Source organism: Ischnura elegans, chromosome 7, assembly GCF_921293095.1.
Source record: "Ischnura elegans chromosome 7, ioIscEleg1.1, whole genome shotgun sequence".
Classification (NCBI taxonomy): Eukaryota; Metazoa; Arthropoda; class Insecta; order Odonata; family Coenagrionidae; genus Ischnura; species Ischnura elegans.
This window is the reverse complement of record NC_060252.1, coordinates 103520258-103546389: the sequence shown is the minus strand read 5'-3', so window position 1 is coordinate 103546389 and position 26132 is coordinate 103520258. Positions and strand designations below refer to the sequence as shown.

The 26132-nt window shown below is 38.0% G+C and overlaps 1 protein-coding gene across 1 annotated transcript in view; it reads right to left on the bottom strand.

Annotated features, from left to right (window-relative positions):
• LOC124161973 (eukaryotic translation initiation factor 5B) overlaps positions 1 to 26132 on the bottom strand; it is a 160149-nt gene that overhangs the window by 115341 nt on the left and 18676 nt on the right. The window contains exons 9-17 of the mRNA XM_046538258.1: positions 25202 to 25410; positions 22231 to 22315; positions 21385 to 21518; positions 17043 to 17260; positions 16348 to 16471; positions 10005 to 10172; positions 9027 to 9203; positions 4824 to 4905; positions 3332 to 3513 (exon numbers count right to left, since the gene is read on the bottom strand). Of these exons, the coding sequence (XP_046394214.1) occupies positions 3332 to 3513; positions 4824 to 4905; positions 9027 to 9203; positions 10005 to 10172; positions 16348 to 16471; positions 17043 to 17260; positions 21385 to 21518; positions 22231 to 22315; positions 25202 to 25410 (1379 nt within the window). The remainder of the gene's footprint in view (positions 1 to 3331; positions 3514 to 4823; positions 4906 to 9026; positions 9204 to 10004; positions 10173 to 16347; positions 16472 to 17042; positions 17261 to 21384; positions 21519 to 22230; positions 22316 to 25201; positions 25411 to 26132) is intronic.

Below are 26132 nucleotides of genomic sequence, written 5' to 3'. Positions count from 1 at the left end.
AATCCCTCGGATTTAATTATAAAAAAGGGAATGATGGGAGGAAATTCTTGCTGGAGAGGTCTGACATCGTAACGGCTCGCATCATTTTCCTGCGACGAATGCATGATCTCCGTCATCCGCGGGAACCGACTGAGCCCAAAAGAATTGTCTTCTATTTGGACGAAACCTGGGCCAACCAAAACATCGCTCCGACTAAGGTTTGGCAGGATGACAGCGACAACGGAGGCTTGAAGGTGCCCATCGGAAGGGGTGGGAGAGTGATTGTGTGCCATGTGGGCTCAGCGGAGACCGGTTTCCTGGAAGGCTGCAAGCTTGTTTTCCGGCCGAAGACCAAATCTACCGCTGACGACTATCACACCGATATGAATGCTCGGGTATTTAAGGACTGGTTTCTTCAGTTCCTTAACAAGTTGGACGAAATGGATATTAAAGGGGCAGTGATTGTGATGGACAACGCCAGTTATCACTCTGTCGTTGTGGATAAGGTGCCGACGACGGGCTCCAAAAAAGTTGACATTCTCGGGTGGCTCGAAGCAAGAGGGATACCCCATAATCCCCACCAAACTCGAGCGGAATTGTTGTGCTTGGTGAATGCTATAAAACCAAGGACGAAGACGTTCGAGCTGGACAGCATCGCCCAAGGAAGGGGGCATTCGGTAGTGCGTCTCCCCCCATACCACTGCCATTATAACCCCATCGAGCTGATTTGGTCGCAGGTGAAGGGTGCAGTCGCCAAGAGAAACACCACATTTAAGATGGCGGATATCGAGGTGTTGATGAATGAGGAGCTTGACCGTGTGACTGCAATGCAGTGGGAGAAGTGTGTGCAGCACGCGGAGAAAATTCAAGAGGAGGACTACCACAGGGACATTGCCATAGATTCTGTGATGGAAAGTATCGTCATCAACCTCCAGGACGACAGCAGTGACTCATTATCTGATGAGTCGGAAGAAGACGATGTATTTTGATGAATTTTGACTATGATTTTTTTGTAAATAAATGTTGTTTCCATGTACTTGTAAGGGGGGAGAAAAAACATATTTTAAAAACCATATTGGATTAGATGGGATTTTTTTGTAAATAAATTTTGTTTCCATGTACTTGTAAGGGGGGAGAGAAAACATTTAAAAAAAACCATAAAAACTATAAAATCCATCAAAATACAAAAAATATTTTTAACTTCGCCAGTGCCGGTCCAAAGCCCGGATCAAAAAGGAGGATGGGAAATATATTTTGTTGGTTCATAATGCTTTAAATCGGCTGTTTTCACGTTCGTTCCGCCGCCTCCTAAATTTTATGCTTTAAATCGGCGGTTTTCGCGCTCGTTATGCTGCCCCCGTAAGTACCGTTACTCCCAAGGCTGGCAACGCCGGTCGGCCGGATGGAGGGGAGCGGAGTGGAAAAGGGAAGGGGATGGAGGGGAACGGAGAGGTGGAAGGGGCAGCGCTTCCCATTGGCTACTTTCTATTTTCCACCCAGCCGCCTTCAGTTCGCGAACAAGGTATAGGTACATACATAACATAAACAACCAAATAAACATACAAAGCAATATCAATTGGCAACTGTAATTTTAAAACAAAAGAAGGCAAAAATCCAATCAGCCAACTTATGTGATATCCATATGAATCATTTGAAAGTAGTAACAAGAAAAATCACACACTCAAACAAAAAGATATCACTGGTCGAATTAATTTGTAGCATTCGAGGGATTCAAAACTTTCAAAGTCACATACTGGGAGGGACTTCTCTTTTAATACGAAAGCAAATGTATATGTATCTCCACATGCAAGATATGAACACGTGAAATCAACTTAAAAATTGGTTTACAGCAGCCTTATGCTTAACTCAGAATTTTGATAAAAAATTAAAAATCCGGAAGAATGAACATAATGCAACCAATATTTGTGCACAATTAGTGACTTTCAGGTTAGCTGACTTGATTGAATTTAACTGAATACATAATAATTTTCTCTCAAAGATATTGGCCTTCAATGTGGGGACTACATTCTGAGAAATATTGCAGCCATACTGCAATTTCATCCAATATACCTGCCAATAATCGATGGCAAGTGGCAACTAAGGACTTTGAAAAAGTGAAACTAAAACAGTAAATTTGTTAGATCCTGTAGATTACACAAAACACAAATCATTTATGAATGAAAACTACAGCGAACAGGATAGAAAAAAGCTGAAGGGATTAAGAATGTAAAAGGTAAGTAAAATGAGTGTAAAAACTGTTTGGAATAATTATGGAAGCAGAATACAGTAAAACCTCTTTACATCATAATGGAGGGGACCAAAATTTGGGCAATTTGATGTATGGAGGTTCACTATAGAGAGGTTTTAGTGATGGGTAACATTTCTTCATATCCTTTGGAAATGGAAGGCACTACTGTCTTTAAAACCATTATGTTTATGTGTTCAAACACACATGCATGCATCAGTAAACGTATATTTATTATTTGATAATTACAGAAATCATTTATGAATGAAAACTACAGCAAACAGGATAGAAAAAAGCTGAAGGGATTAAGAATGTAAAAGGTAAGTAAAATGAGTGTAAAAACTGTTTGGAATAATTATGGAAGCAGAATACAGTAAAACCTCTTTACATCATAATGGAGGGGACCAAAATTTGGGCAATTTGATGTATGGAGGTTCACTATAGAGAGGTTTTAGTGATGGGCAACATTTCTTCATATCCTTTGGAAATGGAAGGCACTACTGTCTTTAAAACCATTATGTTAATGTGTTCAAACACACATGCATGCATCAGTAAACGTGTATTTATTATTTGATAATTACAGAAAGCGAGCGCTATCGCATGATTTTTACCATGATTCGAGAGAAAATGATGTGATCTCTCTCAATTCAACAGTCACTTAAATGATTGGGATAGTTGGATACCTTTTTTCTTATTTACTGTTAGGTATGCTCTCATATTGAACAAAATGGCCACAACTAATGATTAACGTGAAAATTACTGCATAATAAGGTAAATAAGAGAAAAGAGTGAAACATTTATTGCTGAAAATGTCATTCCATGCACATAATCGTGGCTGCATTAATGGCCTCTTGTTGTCTTGGTACAATTTGCGGAGGTAGTTAGGCCATCTCGGGGGTATCTCCTTGGTATGATAAGTGGAGGTTTTATGATATAAAGAGGTTCACTACAAAGAGGTTTGCCTATAAATTTACATGTAAATCAGACGGGACCGTAGGGGTGGTATGATGTATGGAGGTTTATGTTGTAAAGAGGCTCACTTCATAGAGGTTTTACTGTGCTTGGATTCATCACACTAAATAACCAAAAGGACAGAAAAGAACTTACAGGAATTTTTGATGTCCGTAAAAACTCCAGGAGTGCTTCCAAAGAACCCAATGTTGAAGCTTGAACATACACTCCTCTTTCTTGAAGCTTAATGGCATTCAACGCATGACTCAGCTCCTTTGCGACTTCATCTCTTAATATTTCCACTTCATCAGGATGATTGGCAACAAGTAAGTTGAGGCCTAAAATTAGAGATCCGTGAAAGTGATTTATTTATTGCCAAAATTCGTTTTAAAACTATGTGATTTCGGTGTTATAGAAAATCTTGGCGGTGCTATTATAATGTTAAAATTTATGCACAAGCAAGGTTTCCACTCTAACTAAATTATAAAATTCACCGTTTTTTCCAGGTTTTCATGGTCTAACTGTCGTCTAATTCACGGTCTGTTGATAAGTCATTGTAGGCAGAAATATTGATGACGTAACAATCACCGGCCGCACATTAACAAAAAAATTATCAAACGAAACGGATGCCGTGAATGCAAATGCAGCAATGAAAGTGCTATCTCTAATGACGTCACCTATCGGTATCAAAATTCAGGTCCGGCTAAAGGTAGAGTGGAAAATGGAGGGAGCAGGGTGGTAGGGAGGTGGAGAAGTGTCTGATTTTGTGCCAGGGCTAATGAACAATTTGGTTATCAATCTTCCAATCACATGTTCAAGATCAATGTGTCGCCATGGCCAGTGACGGCGCTAGCAGGTGCGGGGCTGGGGGCGAACCTTCAGTGCGGAGCCCTTCACTTAAAATATTAAACTCTATACCCCATCTACAAACTCGAGCATTTTGAATCCCCACCACTCTCTGGCTAAGTATGTGTTCCCCTCCCAAATTCAGACTTCATAATTACGCCGTTATGATACCATCACGCCTTTGAGTTCAAAATAGTATATTACAAATTAAATTTATAATTATATTTATTCATAAAATTATAACGTAAAATAAACATGAAAAGCGCGCTTTTTACTTTAAATTACTGCATTATTATTCCTTTTTCATAATATTATTTTTTGTCTTGCACGTACTTAACAATACAGTAATAGTTGAAATTGCGTTTTCAAACTATCGTATATTTAAATTTTTTTTCACGAACGCGGGGCCCGGGGCAGTTGCCCCGGTCGCCCCGCCCTAAGGCCGGCTCTGGTCATGGCACACGGACCAATAATTGCGCTTCGAATACACGTGTCCAGATAAATGCGTGGACAGTGTCAGCGAGTGACTGACCTTGAAACATGATTGACGTATCGATTTTTCTATCGATCTGTCTATCGTAGTTCTACAATCAAGTTTGAGAGATTTTTTTTAAAGGTTTTATGACGAAATTCACGGCTTTTTCCATGTTTTTTCACGGTAGACGAAATTCACGGTTTATTCACGGTTTTAAGGTTTTCATGGTTGAGTGGGAACCCTGACAAGTCTCCCAAGGCCCTGCCATGAGAGAGGGGAGGGAGGGGAGATACTAGTCACCTCCCCACTTTCCCCACATCATCTTACCAGCAATACTCTTCTCCAAGTCCTTGGCAGCTATTTTGACTCCCTGAGCAGCTTGAATTTCCTTATATTCTATGTAAGCATTCTGGAAGTAAAGAAAAGAGAATTCACGTCAGCAAAATAGAAATAAGATTCACAACAGCATATGAACATATGCCTAAGCACTCTTCCAATGTTGCCCAAGGTTTGGCTGATTAGAAAAAAAGAAAATTTATTTACTGCGGGAGAAAATAGCATCCCAAAAAAATTAGTGCCGCCACTATCGCTCTGCAGGAAAATTGGTTTCTTAATGATGATAAATCACTCTTAGGAACGAGATGAGGGAAATTAAAATATGGTTCTTTTCAGCAAACAAAGTTGTGAAGGAATATCATCTGCACCAAGAATTATTCACACAGGTCACAAGAAGGGTGGTACATTCAATACCCTTCAAAAATTGACATTCTATTTACTCAAGTGCCTTCCTTTTCTCTCACCTTTGAAAAATTTGAGGACAGTAGACAAAAAATAAGAGAATAAATATGTAGCTATGAAGAGATTAGCGGATAGGAGAGAGAAATGGAGAGCTGCGTCAAACCAATCTTAGGATTGTTGACTAATGATGATGATGATGATGAGACAAAAAATAGCGATAGCAACAGTTCGATCTATTGGGGGGGGAAGGGGGGGGGGGGGGGGAATGTGGCCGAAGGAGCAAGAGCCCCCCTCCCCACCACCCCCCCCACACTGGGTCGTAAAATACTGGATAAAATCAAAACTTTTCCAGGTTGTCACTTTGTGCAAACGTATTTAATTATATTTCGGATAAATTTACCTACTTTAAAGAATTGAAATACGAATTAGCTTTAAACTTTGGGCCTATTTTACACACTTCTCGAAAATTACAATCCACTGGCAGATCAAGAGAGGGGCTAGGGTATCCAATTTACGCTATCATCATCATCATCACCTGTCAGCAATCCTAGGATTGGTTTGACGCAGCTATCCACTCAGTTCTCCTATCAGCACATCTTTTCACACCTACGTATGTATTTATTCTCTTTCACATCCTTCTTTACTTGTTCCATATATTTTGTTCAAGGTCTCCCTTCCTTACTCGAAAGGAAGACCTCGACTTTACACTATATAGAACGATAATTTTGTTCTGACCCCCGGCTTAGCCCCCTTTGTCCCTATCCTGGATCCACCACTGGATAGCAGTAAGTTCCTTCGAGCACTAGAAAGGATGAAGAATAATGCTGAGAACCTGAAAAGCATCACCATATGATTATCGGTTTATTTTGTAAATAGCGAATGAAAATACTAAATACGGACGCATATCATACCGACTATGTACTGATGCTTTTTTTTCTAACTGATAGTATAGTTATATTTAAAAATCATTAATTGGATTTTGAACGGCATTTTTCATAATTATTGGAATAATACTAAAAAAAATAACTCACTTATTAATAAGTAATCATCTCTCACTCGAGAATAGGGTGGTTTCCTATTATTTTTTTATTGCCTAAATCGAAATATTATTACTCCTGGAGTGCGTACTTCATGCTTTTAGATTTTTAATTGACCATATCTTTTTTTCACGATTAAATGAAAAGTGAACATTTTCAAGTGCACGAAAACGCGACGGCTTAGTATGAATGCTGGGAAAGCCCCGTGTGACGTCGTTCTGGTTCCCGCTGCCGCAAGTGAGGTGACCTTGGGGCGAGACTTTAAGCGTTGATGCGACGCAGGATGCTAGCAGGTAGCAGAGTACCATGCTAGCTGTTAGCGCTTGGCAATAAGGATTATTAATACCTTGTCAAACGAAGAAAACTTTCCGACCTTAGCCAGTTTTAATAGGTGATTATTAAGACATGTTTCCCTGAGCTCTGTGCCTCATGCATGCATTGGTAATCTCAAATGATGTAAAACTCCTATCTACTCGTATAGAAACTAAGTCTCTGTGACGTCACGCTGAGTGGCATCGCATGGGCGCCAATCTGGCCTTTTTCAAATGCAGTTAAAATTGACCATTGCTATTCGTCTAAACCGGTATTTCTAAAACCAAATAATTTGTATATTGTGAATACACTATTGGTGGGTAACGATTCGCAATCAATGCCTTTTGTTTTCTTTGATGAAGGAAACTACCCTATTATTAGATCAAAATCCTCTCACTAAAAAGTTACATTTGTTGTCTCATCATTCTTGGTGTCCTTGTAATCTATACATCCACAGCATCACGAAAAGCCTGCGTAAAACACTTACATCTCCATTATGTATGAGTAAAGTTGTGGGCATGTGGATTCAAAAGACACCGAGAGTGTAACACTATGATGCCCCAAATGTTTTGCCCGAATGTAACAAAATGATAATAGCTTTTTATTTTTATCAGAAAGATAATTGAAGCTTCAATTATGTATAACAAAGATGTACAATTGAGGTATTACAAAGACTTGGTTGCCATTAAATGACTCTTTTTAGAGTTATGGGTTATCAATGTTGATGCTTTACTCAAACACACTGAAAAATGGGTACTTTTCTTATCTCAACCACAACACATACTCTTCAAATGTGTTTATAAATTAAAAATTTAACCAAGTACTACACAGAATTGAGCATGAAAAGTATTGAAATAATTAGTTTGTCAATGTCCATTTGTGTATTTTAGTCAATCACATACAAACTCGATGAGGTATAATTTTTGCTCTGATAATCGTCTCCCTCCTCCTCTACATTTTTCTAAACAGTTTCTACCATTAGTACTTACTATTTCTATTTGAATTCATTTCCCCAGATATTTCAGCCACTGTTAAACCAGCCTCAATTCAGACCACTCTTGCGTGGAGTCAACTGCATCTCAAAGGAAGTACTGATATCTTTCTCAACGCAACGCAAATTTAAAAAAGTGTTATGGCAATGAGCTCACCAATCCTACAAGTATAGCTAACCTATCTTCAAACTCAACTGTAATCAAATTTCCATCAAATCCAATAAGCAACATTTTTTTGTCAGAGAAGAAAGCTTTCTCACAAGAAATAAAATATAAGATAAATCAACTCAGACGTTGAAGACCAATAAATGGTAGGAGGAGGAGTAATTAAAGAGATGATTCTAAGCTGTGGTGCAGAAGAAAAGAGACAAATCTCCCATGATCATTCACTTCAATGTAACTATCACTTACATATACAACAAGTACTTCATTTTTCATACTGAAGCTAAAATGTACCCATGTCTTTGTTTCCAGCCATTACAATTATATACATACTGAAATCAAAATGATACAATCCACAATTCCAAGATCACAGCACTATTAACACTTTCCATAGTAATTCATCTTACTCATGCTTAGGCTTTACAGACTGGGCTTTATGGGCATTGTTTGAGCCTGTTAGAATACAGTAAATATTACTGAAGTTTTAAACCTATTTTCAATGGATGTGCCATTAACAGAGACGTGTTCAGCATTATAACGCTTAAATCTATCCAGTAGGTCCACAAGAAACAGCAACATATGGCCTGCTTTAGCAGTGACCCCATCATGAATGTGTAGTGATCCGGAAATGGAAGATTTCCATTTCCAAAATATGCATAAATATGTTGTTGTGTGACGTCTCAGAATAGCCAGCTATGACAAACTATGCCTCGGGATTTGCACATTTTCACTTTCAAGAACGCCTAACCTTCCTCTTCCCTTCCTTTCCCTTCCTCTTGGACGAAAACATCTTGGTTCCACTTCCCTTTATAATGGCCCGCTGGAGATGCTATTGGCACTCAGGAACAAACTCAGGAACTCACTCAGTAACTCATACTGTCACGGGTCACTCATCAGCGGTCAGTCAGCAATGTAGCCGTCAGTTGGAGTCAAAGCGCGGGCCGTATGGCCCGTGCGACCTAAGCACCTCGCTATTCACCCGTGTCATCACCAGCAGCTCCTCTCCTTCCCGAGACTTTCGGTAATATCCTAAATTTTGGCTATTCTAGACGCACAAATTCATCATTACTTTATGTATATTCATTGAATTGATTGGTTAACTGGGATTTTAAAGGGAAATAAACTTTGGGTAAAAACTTAAAATACTTGTGTGTGATTATTCGCTTCCCGACACCAAGGGCAAGAACCCACACGCAATTCAAAGCGTGCGACCCGCGACTTTGAGGTGGCGGGCCATACCCTTACAACTGCAGCTCAGACACTAAGCGGAAAGCATTAAATCAACTTACTTTGACTCTCAACTCCTTCATTGGCTGAGGCATGAGGAGGGATCGGATCTGTGTCACAACAGGGCCATCAGTGCCAGCAAGTATCATGGTGTCTCCTTCTCTGAGACGACCATTCACCAGGATAGCATCAATTGTTGTGCCCAGACCAGGGATGGCTTTTACTTCCAAGACAGTTGCCTGTAGAGGAAAAAATCTGGTTGGCATTCAATCAATGCAAAAAAAATATATCCTGCTAACACACAAAATTCAAGCTTGACGTCAGTGAGAGAATAATAGGGTGGTTTCCTGTTATTTTTTTATTGCCTAAATCGAAAGATTATTACTCCTGGAGTACGCAATTCATGCTCTTAGATTTTTAGACGACAATATCTATTTTTTGCGACTAAACGAAAAGTGAAAAATTTCAAGCGCGCAAAAAGTGCAAAACCGCACAAAAGCGAGGCTAAGTAGGAATGCTGGGAAAAGTCCGTGTGACGTATTTCCAATGAAATGTTATCCAAAGTAGCATTTGTCTGTTATTTGGATGAGCAACAAAAGGGCCTGGGTGACACAAGAATTATTTTTAGACTGATTTGAAAATTCGTCAACTGCCGGCAATGCATTACGAACCCCTGAGATAGCATGCATTATTCCTGGATGTTAGGCCACCCGCTCGGAAGGAGGGAATTTCAAAAACACTTACAAATTTATTTTAACAAGAAAAAACATCTTTTAATACGTGCCCATAATCTTTAAATATGTTTTTAACAATAAATGTTTAAGTAAATAAGGTCTTCTACGGCTATTAATAGGAATATATATGGTTTATAGGAAATCCGATACCCAACACTTATGCTACCGGGGAAGCATCCCCATCTTCCCAATGTTAATATGCTCTCATATAAAGCAAATTCGTATACACAGTGCAAAGGCTCCAAGGAACGCATCCCTTGCGCTAAGCAAGGCATGGGCGTATTGATCTTGATGACAAAATTTTACCTGCAACTCCTCGGAGAACATCAGCCTTTTCGCTAACATATTTTGGCAGTTTTGCACCAGGAGTGCAAGGAGATTACCCATGCCTTCACCAGTAATGGCGGAGGTTGGCACCAGTGACACGTAAGTCCTGGGATCAGGGTTCTCAAAGAAGAGAGCAGCATTCAAACCCTGCAACACAAAAAAAATCCCTTTTACAGAAAAATATCACAATAATTGAACGACTATTTAAAATATTTGACTATTATGACAAAACACGTGTGTTCACATCCATAAAGGTATGTAACTCCTACGAATTACAAAGTTTTATGCTAACCCTACAGTGAACTCTCACAGCATTTCATTAGACCGTAACTGTAGTGCATACTAACTCGTTCCTATTAAGATTGAGCTGTAATTAGAAGTGTGCTATTTCACAAGGAGAGTGCCCGGAATCCAGGACTTGGAATTCAACCAAACATTGTAATCATCAGGCACTGTCAAATCACCCCCTATTAGGGGTTATACAACCAGTAGCTTAACAAACAATGGATTTAAACACTTACAGGTCAAATGTATTCCCTTCACTATGATCATATACCTTGACATTGCCTAATGGTCACAGTGTTCCATTGCCATGATGTGGGTACAACATATAGCTTCCCAGCAATGTTTTTCCTTTCCTACTCCGTGAAGTGCTGAAATTTCAACTAATGAAGCATTTGATACGAAAACTAGACTGTAAGAATATGGGTCCATTGTACCAATTTGTAACATAAAACGAAACCACATACATGTATTGAAAAAAATGTGGTGTTTTGTGACATGGACATAATATAATTCAAAGTGGGGTTCTGTGAGAATAAATGGTAAAACATCCATCCGATGTAACATGTACATTAACTATAAGTTTTAATATTAAGTTTAAATATTAAGTATAAAAATAAAATTTTCAGTGACATTCATGAAAATAATTGTGAACTGCAGGCTCTTATAAAAGAAGAAGTAGTAAGAAATGATGGAAAAAAGTCGTAGGTAAGGCTCGATTTTAGAACTTAGGCAAGGCAGTGGAACACAGTAACCACCTGACAGCAGCAGGGCATAAAACACAACTGTTTGCCGAGGTATAGAATATGATCATAGTGAAGGGAATACTTATGACGTAAATGCATTTTTTGCTTAATCAAACCCAACAAGAAGGATGGCCACAGGACAGCGCATGATGGACTATTACACCACAAAGTTTGAGTGAATTCTAAGAACCAGATTTCGAACACTTCCCCTCGTCAGTCATAAATTTCCAATATAACTAGTGCTACGGAGCTAAGAGTCTCCAAGGTGTTGCTTTCTACATATTTAGAAATGTAGTGACTTTTATTTTGAAAGTAATATATATGATGCAGCTTGACCCTCTTAACCAATAATTTAACATAGTTTTAAAACGTGATGGCAATATTGTTGTTCCCACTCAAAATGCTGTCATCAAAATGGAAACATGGTGTTCAACTAACAAAGTGGCGATAAATAAATCCAAGTCTTCCTTTATATTTTTCCATCCTACTCAGAAAAAAATTGATTACAGCCCTTACATTAAATTTTCGGATTGAACTCTTAAGCGGGTTACTACTACCAAATTTCTAGGCATCTCCATAAATGAAAATCTAAACTGGGATACCCATATTAATTGTATTTCATCCTCGGTGGCTTCAGGCTGCTACTTAATTAGACGGGTGATTCAGCTCACAAATATAGAAACAGCCATATCAATTTACTATGCACATATTTATAGCAGATTAAAATATGGTATTTTAGCCTGGGGTCACTCCCCTAAGGCAGTCCATTTTTTTAAACTACAAAAATGGTCGGTATGAATATTATGCAAGGCTATAAAACAAGCTAGCTGCCGTAATCTTTTCAAAAGGTTACAGATCCTTCCCCTTCCTTGTATATATGTATATTTATTATGCTGTGATGTTAATTAGAGAATTTAAACAAAAGTTGGGCCTTACCATGAATAACGATATTCATGATTATCATACAAGAAGTAGAAATGAGCTCGCAGTGAGGCAACAAAATCTTTCTCTCTTTAGTAGAGGGCCTATCAATATGAGTATTAAAATTTATAATAAATTACCTAAATCAATCAAAGACGAAATCAGACCTGGCCTTTTTAAAGCAAAATAAAAAAAATATCTTTTAGATCATTGCTACTGTTCAATTGATGCATTCTTTGAGGATGCCTCGCAATTAATGTAATATATATACAGTAGAACCTCACTTATGAAACTTTCAGCGGAAAACCAAAAAAAGTTTCATAAGTGAGGAAGTTTCATATGTGAGGTTTTTCGGTATTCAGCATGAAATCCTTTCTTATAGGGGCCGGTTTGTTTCCAGGATGCAATTACTCATTTGGAGGCAAGAAATTGAAGCCTAATAATCTTATTTTCACACAAGCAACACCACAGATGATGTGTTACTTTAAGAGAAGTATAATTCTACATTCCTGAACAACATTATCCGCGGTTGAACATCTAGCATTTCTGGTACTGATCTGCAAGGCTATCATACTGGAGAGATTTCGGAATGATGACACTAAATGTTCACAGAGAAGCCAATTTTTTAAAAAAGTTGACTCATTAAAAGCAGTTTCAGGAAATTCATTTCACCACCTATAGGCAAACCCATGATTGTAGATTAAAGAAATGAAATACCTAAGGAAAGTCATCCAAATTAACCCCATAACTAGGGAGCAAAATTTCACTAATGTATCACGAAGGCTTCCCACCCTATGGACCAGGGTTCATGTCATGGCCGAGGCAGAAAGTTTTCAGAGATGGCTGTATCCCTGCTTGAAAGTAGTGTGGACGGAACTTCCAGTGCAACACCATGTCCGGCAGATGGAACATTAAGCCCTGGTTAAGCCTATTGTTACAACCTGGCTAATTCCAACACAGGGTTTCTATACTCCCTCCCTTACCTCATGTCGAAAATGACCCCAGCTGTTGGTTTCTTCCCTCTAAATACCATGCCATAGATAATATGGAGCACCCGGCAGTGGCGTAATTATGGTGGGTCGATGAGGGGATAGATCCCCCTCCAGAGCCGCAGAGAATTGAAAAAAAAAATTTAAAACAAAAGTCTAGCTTTGATAAACAACAACTGCATCTACTCAAAGTTAAATTTTAGGAGCCAAAATGATGTAAAACATATTTACAGGCATGCTCTTTTTTTAAATTGTCCGGGAATCCCCGATGCCTCGGGGGGGAGGGGGGGGGGGGGCGCCCCTCAGGTACTACCATCACCCCCAAAGCATATTCCTAGTTGCGCCACTGGTATCCGGGATATTCCGTGACTAATTGTAAGACTTTTCCGGTGCTTAGATCACTTTTTTTAAGTGAGCATTTGAAATAACCGCACAACTGCCGTCAGTGATGATTGAACAAAAATATATTAAGAGCTCGAAAAAATCTCCCCTCTCAAAAATGTTTACGCACTAAAAAAGAATTTTTCCGTGAAATTTTAGCAATAGTAGATTGAATCTACCGGGTATAGCTTCTCTGTCGGCATTCTTACGCGAATTCAGCGCCGGGAACTTCGACTCACAAGCCGTGTGACTCATCTTCACGTAATATTTTGCTTCCCCATATCTGATCACAACACCAGACTGTTTTTGTACTTCGGTATAATGGTTATAAGTCATTCCAGAGTCGAAAGGAACTGCCTTATCTTTCGCGTTTTGAATTTGACTTTAATGATTACGTTACGACTGACGACGCGAGTTATTCTCAGAGGACATTCGTACTAACTCTCGTTCAGTTAAAAAATAAACGCTTGCCAGCAGGCAGACTCAAGCTAATAGCTACTCAAGGTCCAACTTTGTTTGATTTAAACCCACTGAGATACAAGTTAGGTCAATTTTGATCGGCGCGCCGCGTAAGCAACTTTCCCCCGGCTCAATTCGTCCCGCGGATGCGGGATTAGCCCGCGGAATGAGACCATGCATGCTGTTTTTACCATCGTGTTGAATCACCATCGACTTACATCTATACTGCAAATACGATAATCTCTTTTGGATGACCTTGGAAGCCAAATTTTTGGTACGGGAGGATTTTTAACGGCTCATTTAGGTGTTATTTCGCTGGGGCGACGGAAAACATAACCTTGGAAAATTCTAGACAATCTTCCGTTAGAGATAGATATTCCGAATTAACGATCATCTACTGCAGTTAAAATTAATATCTAATTAACAGCATCGCTCATTATTAAAACTTAGTATTCTTCATTGACATATCTATGTGATGAGCACATACTACCCCTGCTCCTGTGACTAAAATCGGCGCGCGTACCGCAATCTTCTCGTAGAGCAGTTATCTGAAAAGTCGTGTAAGTGAGGTATTTTATCTCATTGGACTGGGAAAATACGTTTCGTAACCGAGTTTGTCGTATAAGTGAAAAGTTTCATAACTGAGGTTGGAAATACATGGGTTTATATGGGGTTATTCACCGGACCAAAAAAAATCGGCGTATAAGTGAGGTCATCGCATAACTGAGGGTCGTATAACCGAGGTTCTACTGTATGTATTATAATATATTGTGAGTTTCTTTGTACTTTTGATTTGCTTTTTATGTTTTCTTGATGGGTCCTATATATGTATATTCATATCTTTTCTGTGACCAATAAAATATTATTATTATTATTGTTTTAATCTATTTTTAAATACTTAACAGATACATAAGAATAAAAATAATAATAGCTTTTGAGCTTTAGGCTCTATGTCAAGCTCAATGTAGATGCATAATACACTTCCACCGATTCACTAGTTTTACTATAAATATGATCTTCAAAGCTAAATCCATGTTTGTTCATTCCTTCACAATCCAAAGGGTCTTGCCGGTTAAGATGGTGAAAAGTGCCCCCGGATGTTTTGAAAAATAAAAAATATAATCTTGAAGCACATAAAAAATAATGCGTTTCCCCTGAGTTTCAGGCCCTAACAATGGAAATTAACACAAAAAAAATTGAAACACGATTTTTTGTTTTTTAACCATTTCTCCAGTTTTTATTTTTGCAAACTGTTTTTCTTAATTTTAAAACGTGTATAGGTATTATTATGTTCCACCATCCTGATTTTTTTCAAAATCTTTTGACCGAAAACTTAACTTTTGCATAACTTTAAATCATTACGCAGGTTTGCATTGAAAAAAAATTTTTTGGTGTGTCTATTGTTTACTAAAATTTGTAATTTAATTTTGAAAATTTCAAATTTATGCAAAAGTTAAGTTTTCGGTCAAAAATTTTTGAAAAAAATCATGATGGTAAAACGTAATAATGTATACATTTTAAAAATTAAGAAAAACATTTTGCAAAAATAAAAACTGGAGATACCGAATATGTCTGAATATAGTCCCCCCTTTTTTACCAAAAATGCCCGTGGTAAAAGTTAAGGGGAGACTATATTCAAACCCATTTTTTAATTTTTTTCCAGAAACTCAAGCCTCAAAATTAGGGGGGTGACTATATTCAGAGGGGGACTATATTCGGGGGAATACGATATGGTTTAAAAACGAAAAATCGTGTTTCAATTTTTTTGTGTTAATTTCCATTGTTAGGGCCTGAAACTTTGGGGAAACGCATAATTTTTTATGTGCTTCAAGATTATATTTTTTATTTTTCAAAACATTCTTTTCACCATCTTAACCGGCTAGACCCTTTGAGTGTGGTGGTACTCCTTTAGCTGGTGACTGTTTATTTTTTTGATGTTTCAGCTAGTTCTTGCCACTCTATGCAATTGGTGGTCGATGAAAAATAAAAAAATGTGCTTTTGATCACAATTGATCATTTTAACACTAATGACAACAGTCACCCTCAGTTATCAGAAAGAATCCTGCACTATAATAATGCACGAATGAACAAACGCAATATCGTTTTCAGCAGGTTGGAATATACATCTTCCTCTCATGTACAGAGTATTTTCTGTAGGTAAATTTAGATAATCTAAACCACTAGTGGTGTTGCATGTATATAGTTTTAAAACTTCAAAAGAGTAAGGCTGACACAATTTATTTATCAGGCAAAGTTTTCATGCCCAGAGCAGCAATAAAAACTCATTAAGCACGATGAAAAAGCTACAAGCACATGAAACTTGATATTTCCATTAAATATAATATTTTAACTTCGTATTTTTATTTTTACCTAGCACTTCAAATTATATTTGCTCTTCAAAAGAAAAGTAAAAAGTTAACAGAACTGAAATCACGGAGAGCAAAAGTGTGAGTAAACAACAATTACTCCAAGAGAAGAGATTTCTGAAGAGAATTTCTGAAGAAATTTCTAAAGAGATCCTATAGACCAGAATGGAACACTAACCTGTTCGGCAAATTGCACAATGACTTCCTTTGTTCGCTGCTCAAACTCCAACTGTGTGTTGGCAGCCTGACTTTTAAGTACATCTCTAATATCTCTACGATTGAAAGTTTGCCAATCATACAACCTAAAAGGAGAACATTGAATTATTTCAAATTGCTGAAAAAATGATGCATTCATGAATCGAGTAGTACATATATTGCTAACCATAGAAAATAACAAAATTAAAATAAATTAGACTCTAGCCCTCAGAATCCAGATGATGGCTCAGAGGGCTTTTACAGATATCAGAGAAGATCACATGACAGTAAGAAGAGTGAAAAATTTCAGGCTCGGTAAGATCAAGAAAAAGTAAGTTTTCTAAGATTTCCAATGTCACCCACTGCAAATCTGAAATATACTCACTTTCATAAGGAAATTTTTAAATTATAAGGAAAGGAAATTGAAAATTACTTTCACCCAAAGTATGATTTTAAAAACAATTGTAATGAGTAGCATTAAGAAAAAAATCATCATCTTTACCCTCGACTGAGAAATATCCAGGTCATTGATGAATTGAACAGTTACAGAAGAACCTCTCTTAAACTTTCACCTTGCGTGAAAATGTTTTAAGAGTTGTTTTGAGATAAAATGATTGATCAATGAAAAATTAACATTTTCACAATCCATTATTTTACCCGACCTTGGTAGATACTTACCTATCAATCTTGTTGAGAGCAACAACAAAAGGGGTTTTGCGAGCTTTAAGCAAACCAATTGACTCAAGTGTTTGTGGTTCCAGCCCATGCATAATATCTACAACCAAAACAGCCATATCACAGAGAGAAGAGCCTCGGGAACGGAGATTACTGAATGACTCGTGCCCCGGGGTATCAATAATTAAGAGACCAGGGATCCGCATCTCGAAATCTGCAAACTAATCAAAGAGAAAAATTGTCTTAGCAATTTCATGGTACCCACATGACTGACAGCATACACATGCATTTCCTAAATAAGCATTCTCAATATTATAGACAAGTAAGGTTTCTGAAACTGCCCTTAATCCAGATACATAAACAATAATCGACTCCTAATAATAGCATACATGTATGGAGTGATATTGATACAGACAATAGTTTGCCCAAAAGCCTTCCACAACCTTCAATGACTTCTTGACTGTAATATCTGATGCGATACCTTAATTCAGAAAATAATAGTATTTTCTCTATAATTAATGGCTCTTACGTATAATGATCTGCTCAGCTTTCATTTGAGGATATATTAATATACATACTAGGGAGAAATACGAGCCATTACAATTATGTTCAGAGAGAAAAATATTAAAAAGAAAATATATTAACTTTAATAAAGCTATTGCTGAGCCTCACCATGTATATCTTATAACATAAACTGGGTGGTTTATCCCTGAAGGAACATGCCTTAAACCATTTTCGTACTTATAAATTAAAGAGAGAAAGCTATTTATCATAGAAAAAGATGGTAATTTCTAGCCAAAATTCAGCCTAATTCATCTTCTAGTAGTCCAAATTAAAATGATACCACACGCAACCAGATACATACATATTTAGTTTGGTATGCGGGTTGCCTACACTCAATTTTTTCCCATTCTCACCATTTCCAAAAATAAAATTCTTTAAGTAAGCTTTGAACTCCGTAAATATAATACTCAAAGTTATACTCATCATTTATTATTGCCAAAATGGGTTCCGCTGTGGCAATTTATTCTACAAAAATTTTACTCTCCAAAACCAGCATGAATTTTGGCTAAATTTTATACTTTAGGGCTCAGGCAGTAGTGGTTAATATTATTCAATTTCAAAAATATTTCAGATCTGAGACTGATAAAAGCATACAACTTTCCCAAACAGGGCAAATTTGATACAGAAAAACTAATTTTTCGTCCCACCCTAATACTATAGTAGCTTCACCATTCCAGTGTCTTTCAACCCACAATTTTTTTATAAATGTAAACAAAACAAAAATGGGGGCACGGGCCAGTAGGAGAAAGGCAGCCAGGGCCTAGGTAGTGCATTTTCACCAGTACTTCAGTTGTTTTAGGCCACCATTAGCACCTCAGAGAGTGTGCGGCTTGTATAAATATAAAAGGATAACTAAAGGTGTTGTGTATCTAATTACAGGCATCCCCCGAGTTACGTATGTCTCGACTTACGTAAATCCGTACTTACGTAAGTGATAACCGTATTTCAAATGATTACGTTAATTTTCGAATTCGAGCTCGAAGAAGTAGATATTCGCTCGTACAACCTATGGTAGAAAAAATATCGATTAGTTATAGAGTTTTTTACGTGCTAAAAATAACAAAGTGATCCATATTTGTCATTCCTCGAAGGAATTTTCATTAATTTATGCAGAAAAATCGATTATAAATCCCAAGTCAGCAATCAATGTGAAAATTTGCAGTTCTAGCGATGGATGTGGTTGCGCTCATTCCTGTACGATACAACTTGTTATACAGCATGCACACCCGAACTCCGACTTTCAACTATTTAAAAATTGTATTCTTAAGTTTGGACAATTCCATCTGTGGAATTAAAAGAAAATGAAGTTCAAGCAGAAATCTTTATCGCGGAAAAGAATTGTTTAGTACCCACGTAACGGCATTGAAATTTTGAGTGTCGGCAATGAACGCCGCGAAAAAGTTAAGAAAAAGCTGACACACGATATTAATTGCGTAATTGTTTACATGTTTCTGGCGGAAGATTTTATTAAGCTGCATTTTCTCGTTCTCTCATATTGTGTGCATCTGTAAATGAATATTGCGTCATTGAAAGCTTTTCCCCACCAACTTTGTTGCACGTTAATGACGGAGTTGGCTGAATAAAAGCTCACTTTTAATTAGCTTCGTGCTTTGGAAATACTCTTCGATGTACGATGTTTCCAGCGAAGTAAATATTCAAATGATGATATTTTCACTTTATTTTATTGAGATATGAGAGAATGAAAGTCTGTTTCCGTGCGTGAAAGATTGAGTGTATGTGTGAGTGAATGTATCTAAGAATATAGTTATTTACTGATATTTTTTTGTGTGTTATTTGCTCGTAATCCTAGACACTCCTCCTACGTGTATTAACTGTGACAGTGAAACCACCAGATTCATCGATCAACGTTATATATAAAAGGCAGAAGATATAATGATTATAGGTAGGTAGACAATTCATTCTTTGGGCCCTTAGATCGCAGTATAACATAATGAATCAATTTAAGTATTCAGTTTAGTAATTTAGCGTTGAGATACCGTACTTTCCCGAATCCACGCGATCGGTCAACTCTGGGAATAATATTACGCATTTTGATTGGCAATGCTAGAGATGCAACTCTCAGACTATATTAATTTTATCGATTTTGTATCTAATAACGTAAGAATTCGCGGTAGAGTTCATGAATATCGCAGTGAATTGAATGAAACTTCACCGAGAATTTACCGCGCATTTCTCCGCTGAGAATTTCACCGCGCCGATCGAAATCTCTGAAGCACTAACGCAAAGGTTCGACTTACGTAAATTTCGACTTACACAGAGTCTGCCGGAACGCATCTCTTACGTAACTCGGGGGATGCCTGTATGCATTAAATTTTAATACAAATCATGGTTCCCACTCAAGCTAAACTATAATACTCAAGGTTTTTTCCAGGTTTTCACAGTCTAGATATTGTCAAATTCACTGATTTTAGATAAACCATTATAGGCAGAAATATTGATCGTATAACGATCATCGGCCTCAGGTTAACTAAAAATTTAACAAATGTGACGGATGCCGTGAATGCTGAAAGTGCTATCTCTCCTGACGTCACATATCATTTGCAAAATTCCCCTCCGGCTAAAGGTTGTGAGCGTGAAAATGGAGGGACCAGGGTGCCAAGGAAATTAAGAAGTGTCTGCATTTTCGCCAGGGTTAATAACACTTTGGTTACCAGTCTTCCGGATTTGGTGCGTCCGACAGTGTCTGCGCATGACAGACCTTGAAACATGATCGACATATCAATTTTTCTTTGGCTCTTTCAATCATAGTTCTAAAATCAAGTTTGAGAGATTTTTAAAGTTATATGATGAAATTCACGGCTTTTTCCAGGTTTTTTCACGGTAGACGAAATTCACCGCTTATTCACGGTTTTAAGGTTTTCACGGTTGAGTGGGAACCCTGACAAATGTATGCATTAACCCTTTCAATGCTGTGAACGTACCTGGTACGTTTGCACGGCAGGCTGTTGTGAATGTACTTTTTCTACCTCCCTGCCATGCACTCTCGCCGAAGCACTTCGAAGGGTTCCTAATCCGGTACCCTTTCCTCGACGAGCTCACCCTCGCTGGCCCCTCTCTTGGACCATCCCAGCCTCCCTCCCCAAAAGTGACCGCTCTGACTGCATTTTGAAAATCTATCAATCAATGCGATCATCAAGAAATGATTGTTTGCATCCCACTCCTGCCAATCAGGCAATCAAGTACGTCTTTGAACCCTTTTTCTGCAATGAGAAATAACGATTTTTGATAACTTTGCTAAAATGGCCATTTTCTGGTGGTCCGCAGCCACAATTTTAGCAAAGATAATGAAATCGTTATTATTCATCTCAGAAACACGGTTCAAAGATGTACTTGATTGCTTGATTGGCAGGAGTGCGATGCCAACAATCATTTTTTGATTATCAAATTGATTTATAGATTTTCAGTATGCAGTCAGATCTGTCACTTTTCGGGAGGGAGGACCCACGCTCGGAGGGTCCAAGATAAGGGCCAGCGAGGGTGAGCTCGATGAGGAAAGGTTTCTGGATTAGCGACCCTATAGAGGGTGTACCACGCCCATCCTGGAGGTACCTGCTCCATGGCCCAACGAAACGCATTTCAACATTTTCGCAGCATGTGAGGAGAAGGTTTTCGGATACTGAACAGCAGTGAAAGGGTTAAATTCCAGTCATTAAGGCAGTATTTCATTTTCTTCATAGGAATGTATGCCACTGCTTCACTACATGATTCAATTTTAGCACTCCTTAAATTATGGATAAAACAGACAAGAAAGTACACTCACCCCTTTGACTATTTTCGTTTGCTCTTTGATTGCATCCATGGGAACATTAGTGGCACCTATCTGTTGAGTAATTCCACCAGCCTCACCATCTTGGACATTTGTTCTTCTAAGCTTGTCAAGAATTTTTGTCTTCCCTAAGGATAGGATTTTTGTTTAACAACATGTGACAATACCATGCAGGTATCTTCAATTTTTATAAATTTCAAGTGGCTTTTAAGCTGACCACTCTGTGTGCTCCAGAAGTTTCAAGATTAAAATTTCCAAAGAGAGTCAATATTACATACAAGCTACAAGTCACGTTTAGTGACAAATAGAAGTAAAAAGTGACATCCTACATCATGATACGTTGATATTTACCATTTAACGAGGGTATACTTGGCTAGCTTCACATGTTCATTAAGACAACTCAAGGAATTGACAGAAACAATGAATAATTGACCATTATATCAACAACGATTTTATTCTAATACCTACATATGGGGGGGGGGGGGGGGGGGGGAAATGTAGGTTCGAAGATTTTCGCGTCGTTGATTAGAGGATCTCTCCATTCTATTCGGGTTTTCACTGCGTTCGTTGTGTTTTGTTGTCACTAAAACACAACGGATGCGGTGAAAACCCGAATAGAATGGAGATATCATATGGGGGGGGGGTTTGTTCATACAGGTTTCACCCCTAACAATGTATTCACACCCAAAAAAACATAGGAAAGGGTATGTGGAAGGGTCAGAAAATCTCCCATCTGAAAATTACCCATTGATGGCAAATGCTCTAACGTATAAAATCGTTTCAGGCTTAATTTTGCTGAATAAATAAATATGTAGCTTTAATTATATGATCAGAACTTACCTGTGTCGACGTGCCCTAAGACGCAAATAACTGCAGCACGAAGGACATCCACAGTCCGAATCTTTTCATTTTCCTCTCTCCTTTTCTGATAAAATTGAAGGGATGAAAACAAGATTCAAAACAAATGAAGTAAAATCAAAATGTTTAGCACATACTTCTAAAGATAAAGAAAGACTATCAGGTTAATTTTTTTTGACGTATAGTACCACTAGCTACGATAACCTCCATTTTCGGGAATGAAGAAATTGCACATTCTTGTCTTCGAGTTATCCTATATTTGAAAAATGTTTAGTGATGCATTATTAAGAGTGAAATGATGAAATCAAAATGACCTACTGTTTATCTCATTCCTCTACCAAATGCAATTACCAGTTAACACATTCACTGCCGCTTAGGTCTTCATGACCAAAACATGTACTTCATCATCACGCCATTTTGGTCATTACGACTGGAGAATCAGTCACTTTTTTTGGCCTTTCATAGCACCCGTTGGTCATAGCTGCTTCAGTGCTGCATATATGACGTGACGAACAGGGCACTTGCAGCCAAGTGCACACGAAAACCCATATGGAAAAGATCCAAGTATTAAAACGAAAGAGAAAAGAAAAACACATCAGCACAATGGGTGGATTCGTCTAAAAATCAGCGGCAGGGAACGTGTTAAACTCAAAATATTTTTTAAAAATCACCTGTGATTTAAGCAAACTGTAAATAATAAAGAGCTCGCATTTGTGGTGATCAACTAAAATAAAACCTTCAGACACTGATCTAAATATGAAAAGGTGTTAATTTATTTTATAAATTCCTGAAGTTCAAGAAAAAAGAAAATAGAGAGAAAACTTAAATTTAACAAAGCCAGAGGTCGAGGGTATTTTGACACATTCTTGAAAATATAACACCAACTTGAAAATTTACCATTAAGACTGCAGCATCTATCTATACAAGAATAACAAAGGGCAAAATTGCACGAGTGACAGAATATGAAAATTGAGCAGTTTGCTTGATTTTGACCATGGGTCAAAATGACCAGGACGTTTAATTTAGCTGAACTTCTTTCCTGCTTTTCCTGTTTTTATGATAAGTATTTGGAATTTTTCAGATTCTAATTAATTTTGTTCCTGACACATTTTGAACAAAATTAGTGTTTACTTAAGCAAATCCATCACAAAGATGTTGCAATTGGAGTGACTTGGAGTTACTCAAATTCAACAAGGGGCCTCAAGCAAACCAGATCCCAGAGTTATCTCCATTCATACACAAAGGAAAACTTACATGCCACTAGGCTGGGTGGGACTGAGCATAAAGTGAAAAAACAGGCGGATGCAGACGGGTAAGTGGCTAGGAGAAAAGTAAGAGACGAATATTTTGGATGTAACTTCACTTTGTAATATTCCACAAAAATTTTTACTCACCAACCTAGATTTCAACACTTTAAAAGTCAATACCAACAAAAAATATGTCAAAGTAACAATGACCTCAATAATGACTTGTCAAGAGATTAACCCTTGTAATGTGATCTCAGAAGTTGAAGCTTGAGAATAGAATGTTTTACATAATATACACATCGTGAGCTAAGTACTACACTGCACCAAGCAATGGACTCCCTCCACCAAAGAGCACCTTTGTTGCCATACAATTTCAAGAATTTTTCAGAGATATTGATAAAAAATTCATTGAGTGTTTCAGATCATAAAATTTCTTATATTTCTGGTCACCTTGAAAAACATCCTTTCCTTCACGAGTTACCTTATTAGATGGCATATAATATGCACCTGTATTTCCAAAATAATAGCTCACAAATATCACTTACATCTCAACCATGAAGGTTCAACCTCCATGTGTTAATGTTCACTACTGACCCCAATATATTAATTAATATACAGTACACTCCCGATTATCCAGGCTAACGATGGGGAGAGACGGCACGAATAATCGGAAAACACGGATAACCCAAACTTTCACTTAAATGTCTTGCAAAGTTCATAATTTACCTAAAACAAACAATATATTTTATTTATTCAGTTATTCTGTTACTTTAGAGTGTTTCCTCGACTCAATGAGAGCATTCTTCGCCAGTTCGCAATCTTTTTAGCGGCGATAACATGGTTGTACTTGTATTATTAATGCTCCATGTAAGGCCTGGTTTCGAAAACCAAACATTGATGGCTGCATTATCACAGATACAGAAAAGTGGTTAGCACGAATGCTTCAAAACCATTGCTCGACATCAGAAACTACACTGTCAGGCACCACGCCACGTAGTCGGGTCTCGCACAAGTGGCCCGGGTTGCAACTGCTGTGGGACATGTATCCATGATCACGGAGCGCAGTCGCGAACTGTGAGGCTTGGAAAACAGGTACACGGTGCTCCCGTGAATGCAGCTAGAGTGCGATCACTTCCGTTTCATGAAGGGGATTCTAACAGTAATAATAAGCCCGGTGTATCCTAGCATTAATGCAGTAATTCCGATGATTTTGCTTCCGATTTTATTTTTTTTATGATGATCACGGAAAAAATTGAGCGAGAGTGAAATCATTCACGGATAATCCACAACCCGGATAAACCACAGCCGGATAATCGGGATTCTGCAGCATATAAATTACTCAACTTGAGAATGTTGTAGTTTTTATTGCTATTATTAAGCTCATTGATATTATGTGACACTATTTATTGTTAATTTATTAAACTATTTATTACTATCGCTTTGCTTGCTACGTCAATATCAAAGGAGTAGAGAGCAAGATATTAAACGAGCTTGATAGAATTGATAAGATCAAGCTTGTTTGACATCTTTCTTCAATTTATACAATTGTAAAAGATCTAAAAGGAATTTACCTAAGTTGCTTGGGTGCTGCACCTTTGTGTAGACTTTTTTTCTTGTACATGCAATACTGAAAATGAGGGTGCGTCTTGCATGCTGTCTAATATGGTAATTATTTCAATAAGCTACACATCACTCCAAATACTCACCTTGATTCTTGCCAATGCTTTCTCCCTCCGCCTCTCGGCATCTGTTTTGTGCTCCTCCTCACTCTCCTCACTGTCATCCTCATCATCATCTTCCTCAGATGACGATGACTCTTCCTCCGAGTCTTCCTCGTCAGACTCAGACTCTCCTGACTCACCGCCTTCGCCCTCCTCCTCTCCCTCATCAGCCTTCTCTTCAGCTTTGGATTTCTCTGCCATGGATAAAACGCCCAAAGACATGACACATCAGAAAGCCGCAAGGAATGAACAGCTCACATAGCATAACTTTATTACATAAGTTCATCAAGCATTCTCCTTGTCAGAGCTCCATTGCAAAAGGATTAATACATCCTTCACAAATACGAATTCCATAGCATAATACAGTGAGTCCTCATTCTACGTCACCCTGTTTAACGTCATTTCGCGATAACGTCACGAAAATTTTGAGATCGTCATTTGTTTATCGCACCTTCGCTTCGCGATAATGTCAAGTCTTTTAAATTTCGCACGAGAAAAAAGAGGAAGTGGCAGGCGTTGCAGGTTGTTCATTTCGTGGGCAGTAATACAGTCAGTCTATACAAAGCGTAAAACGGTGTGTGTATTGTTAGTTGCGATTACGGTTTTAGCAAATTTTAGCATCGGAGACATTTCCACGAAAATGTCCAAGAGAGCAATGTTCACAATAATTTTGGTTCCTGTTACTGCGATGATGTTTCAGCGATGATGATGTTTCAGCGATGATGATGCCCAGGCGACACCCGCTCGCCTCAATTCGCAATTAAAACCATCTCTTCGATTTCATAATCCCAGTTTGCCCTCCCTCGTTCATTTCCGCCATTTTGATTTCACTCCTGACCGGTCCGAAAAGAAATTCTCGTACCGTACGTAGTGCCTATGGTGCTCTGGAGCACCGTCTGTAGCGTCTGGTAGCGGA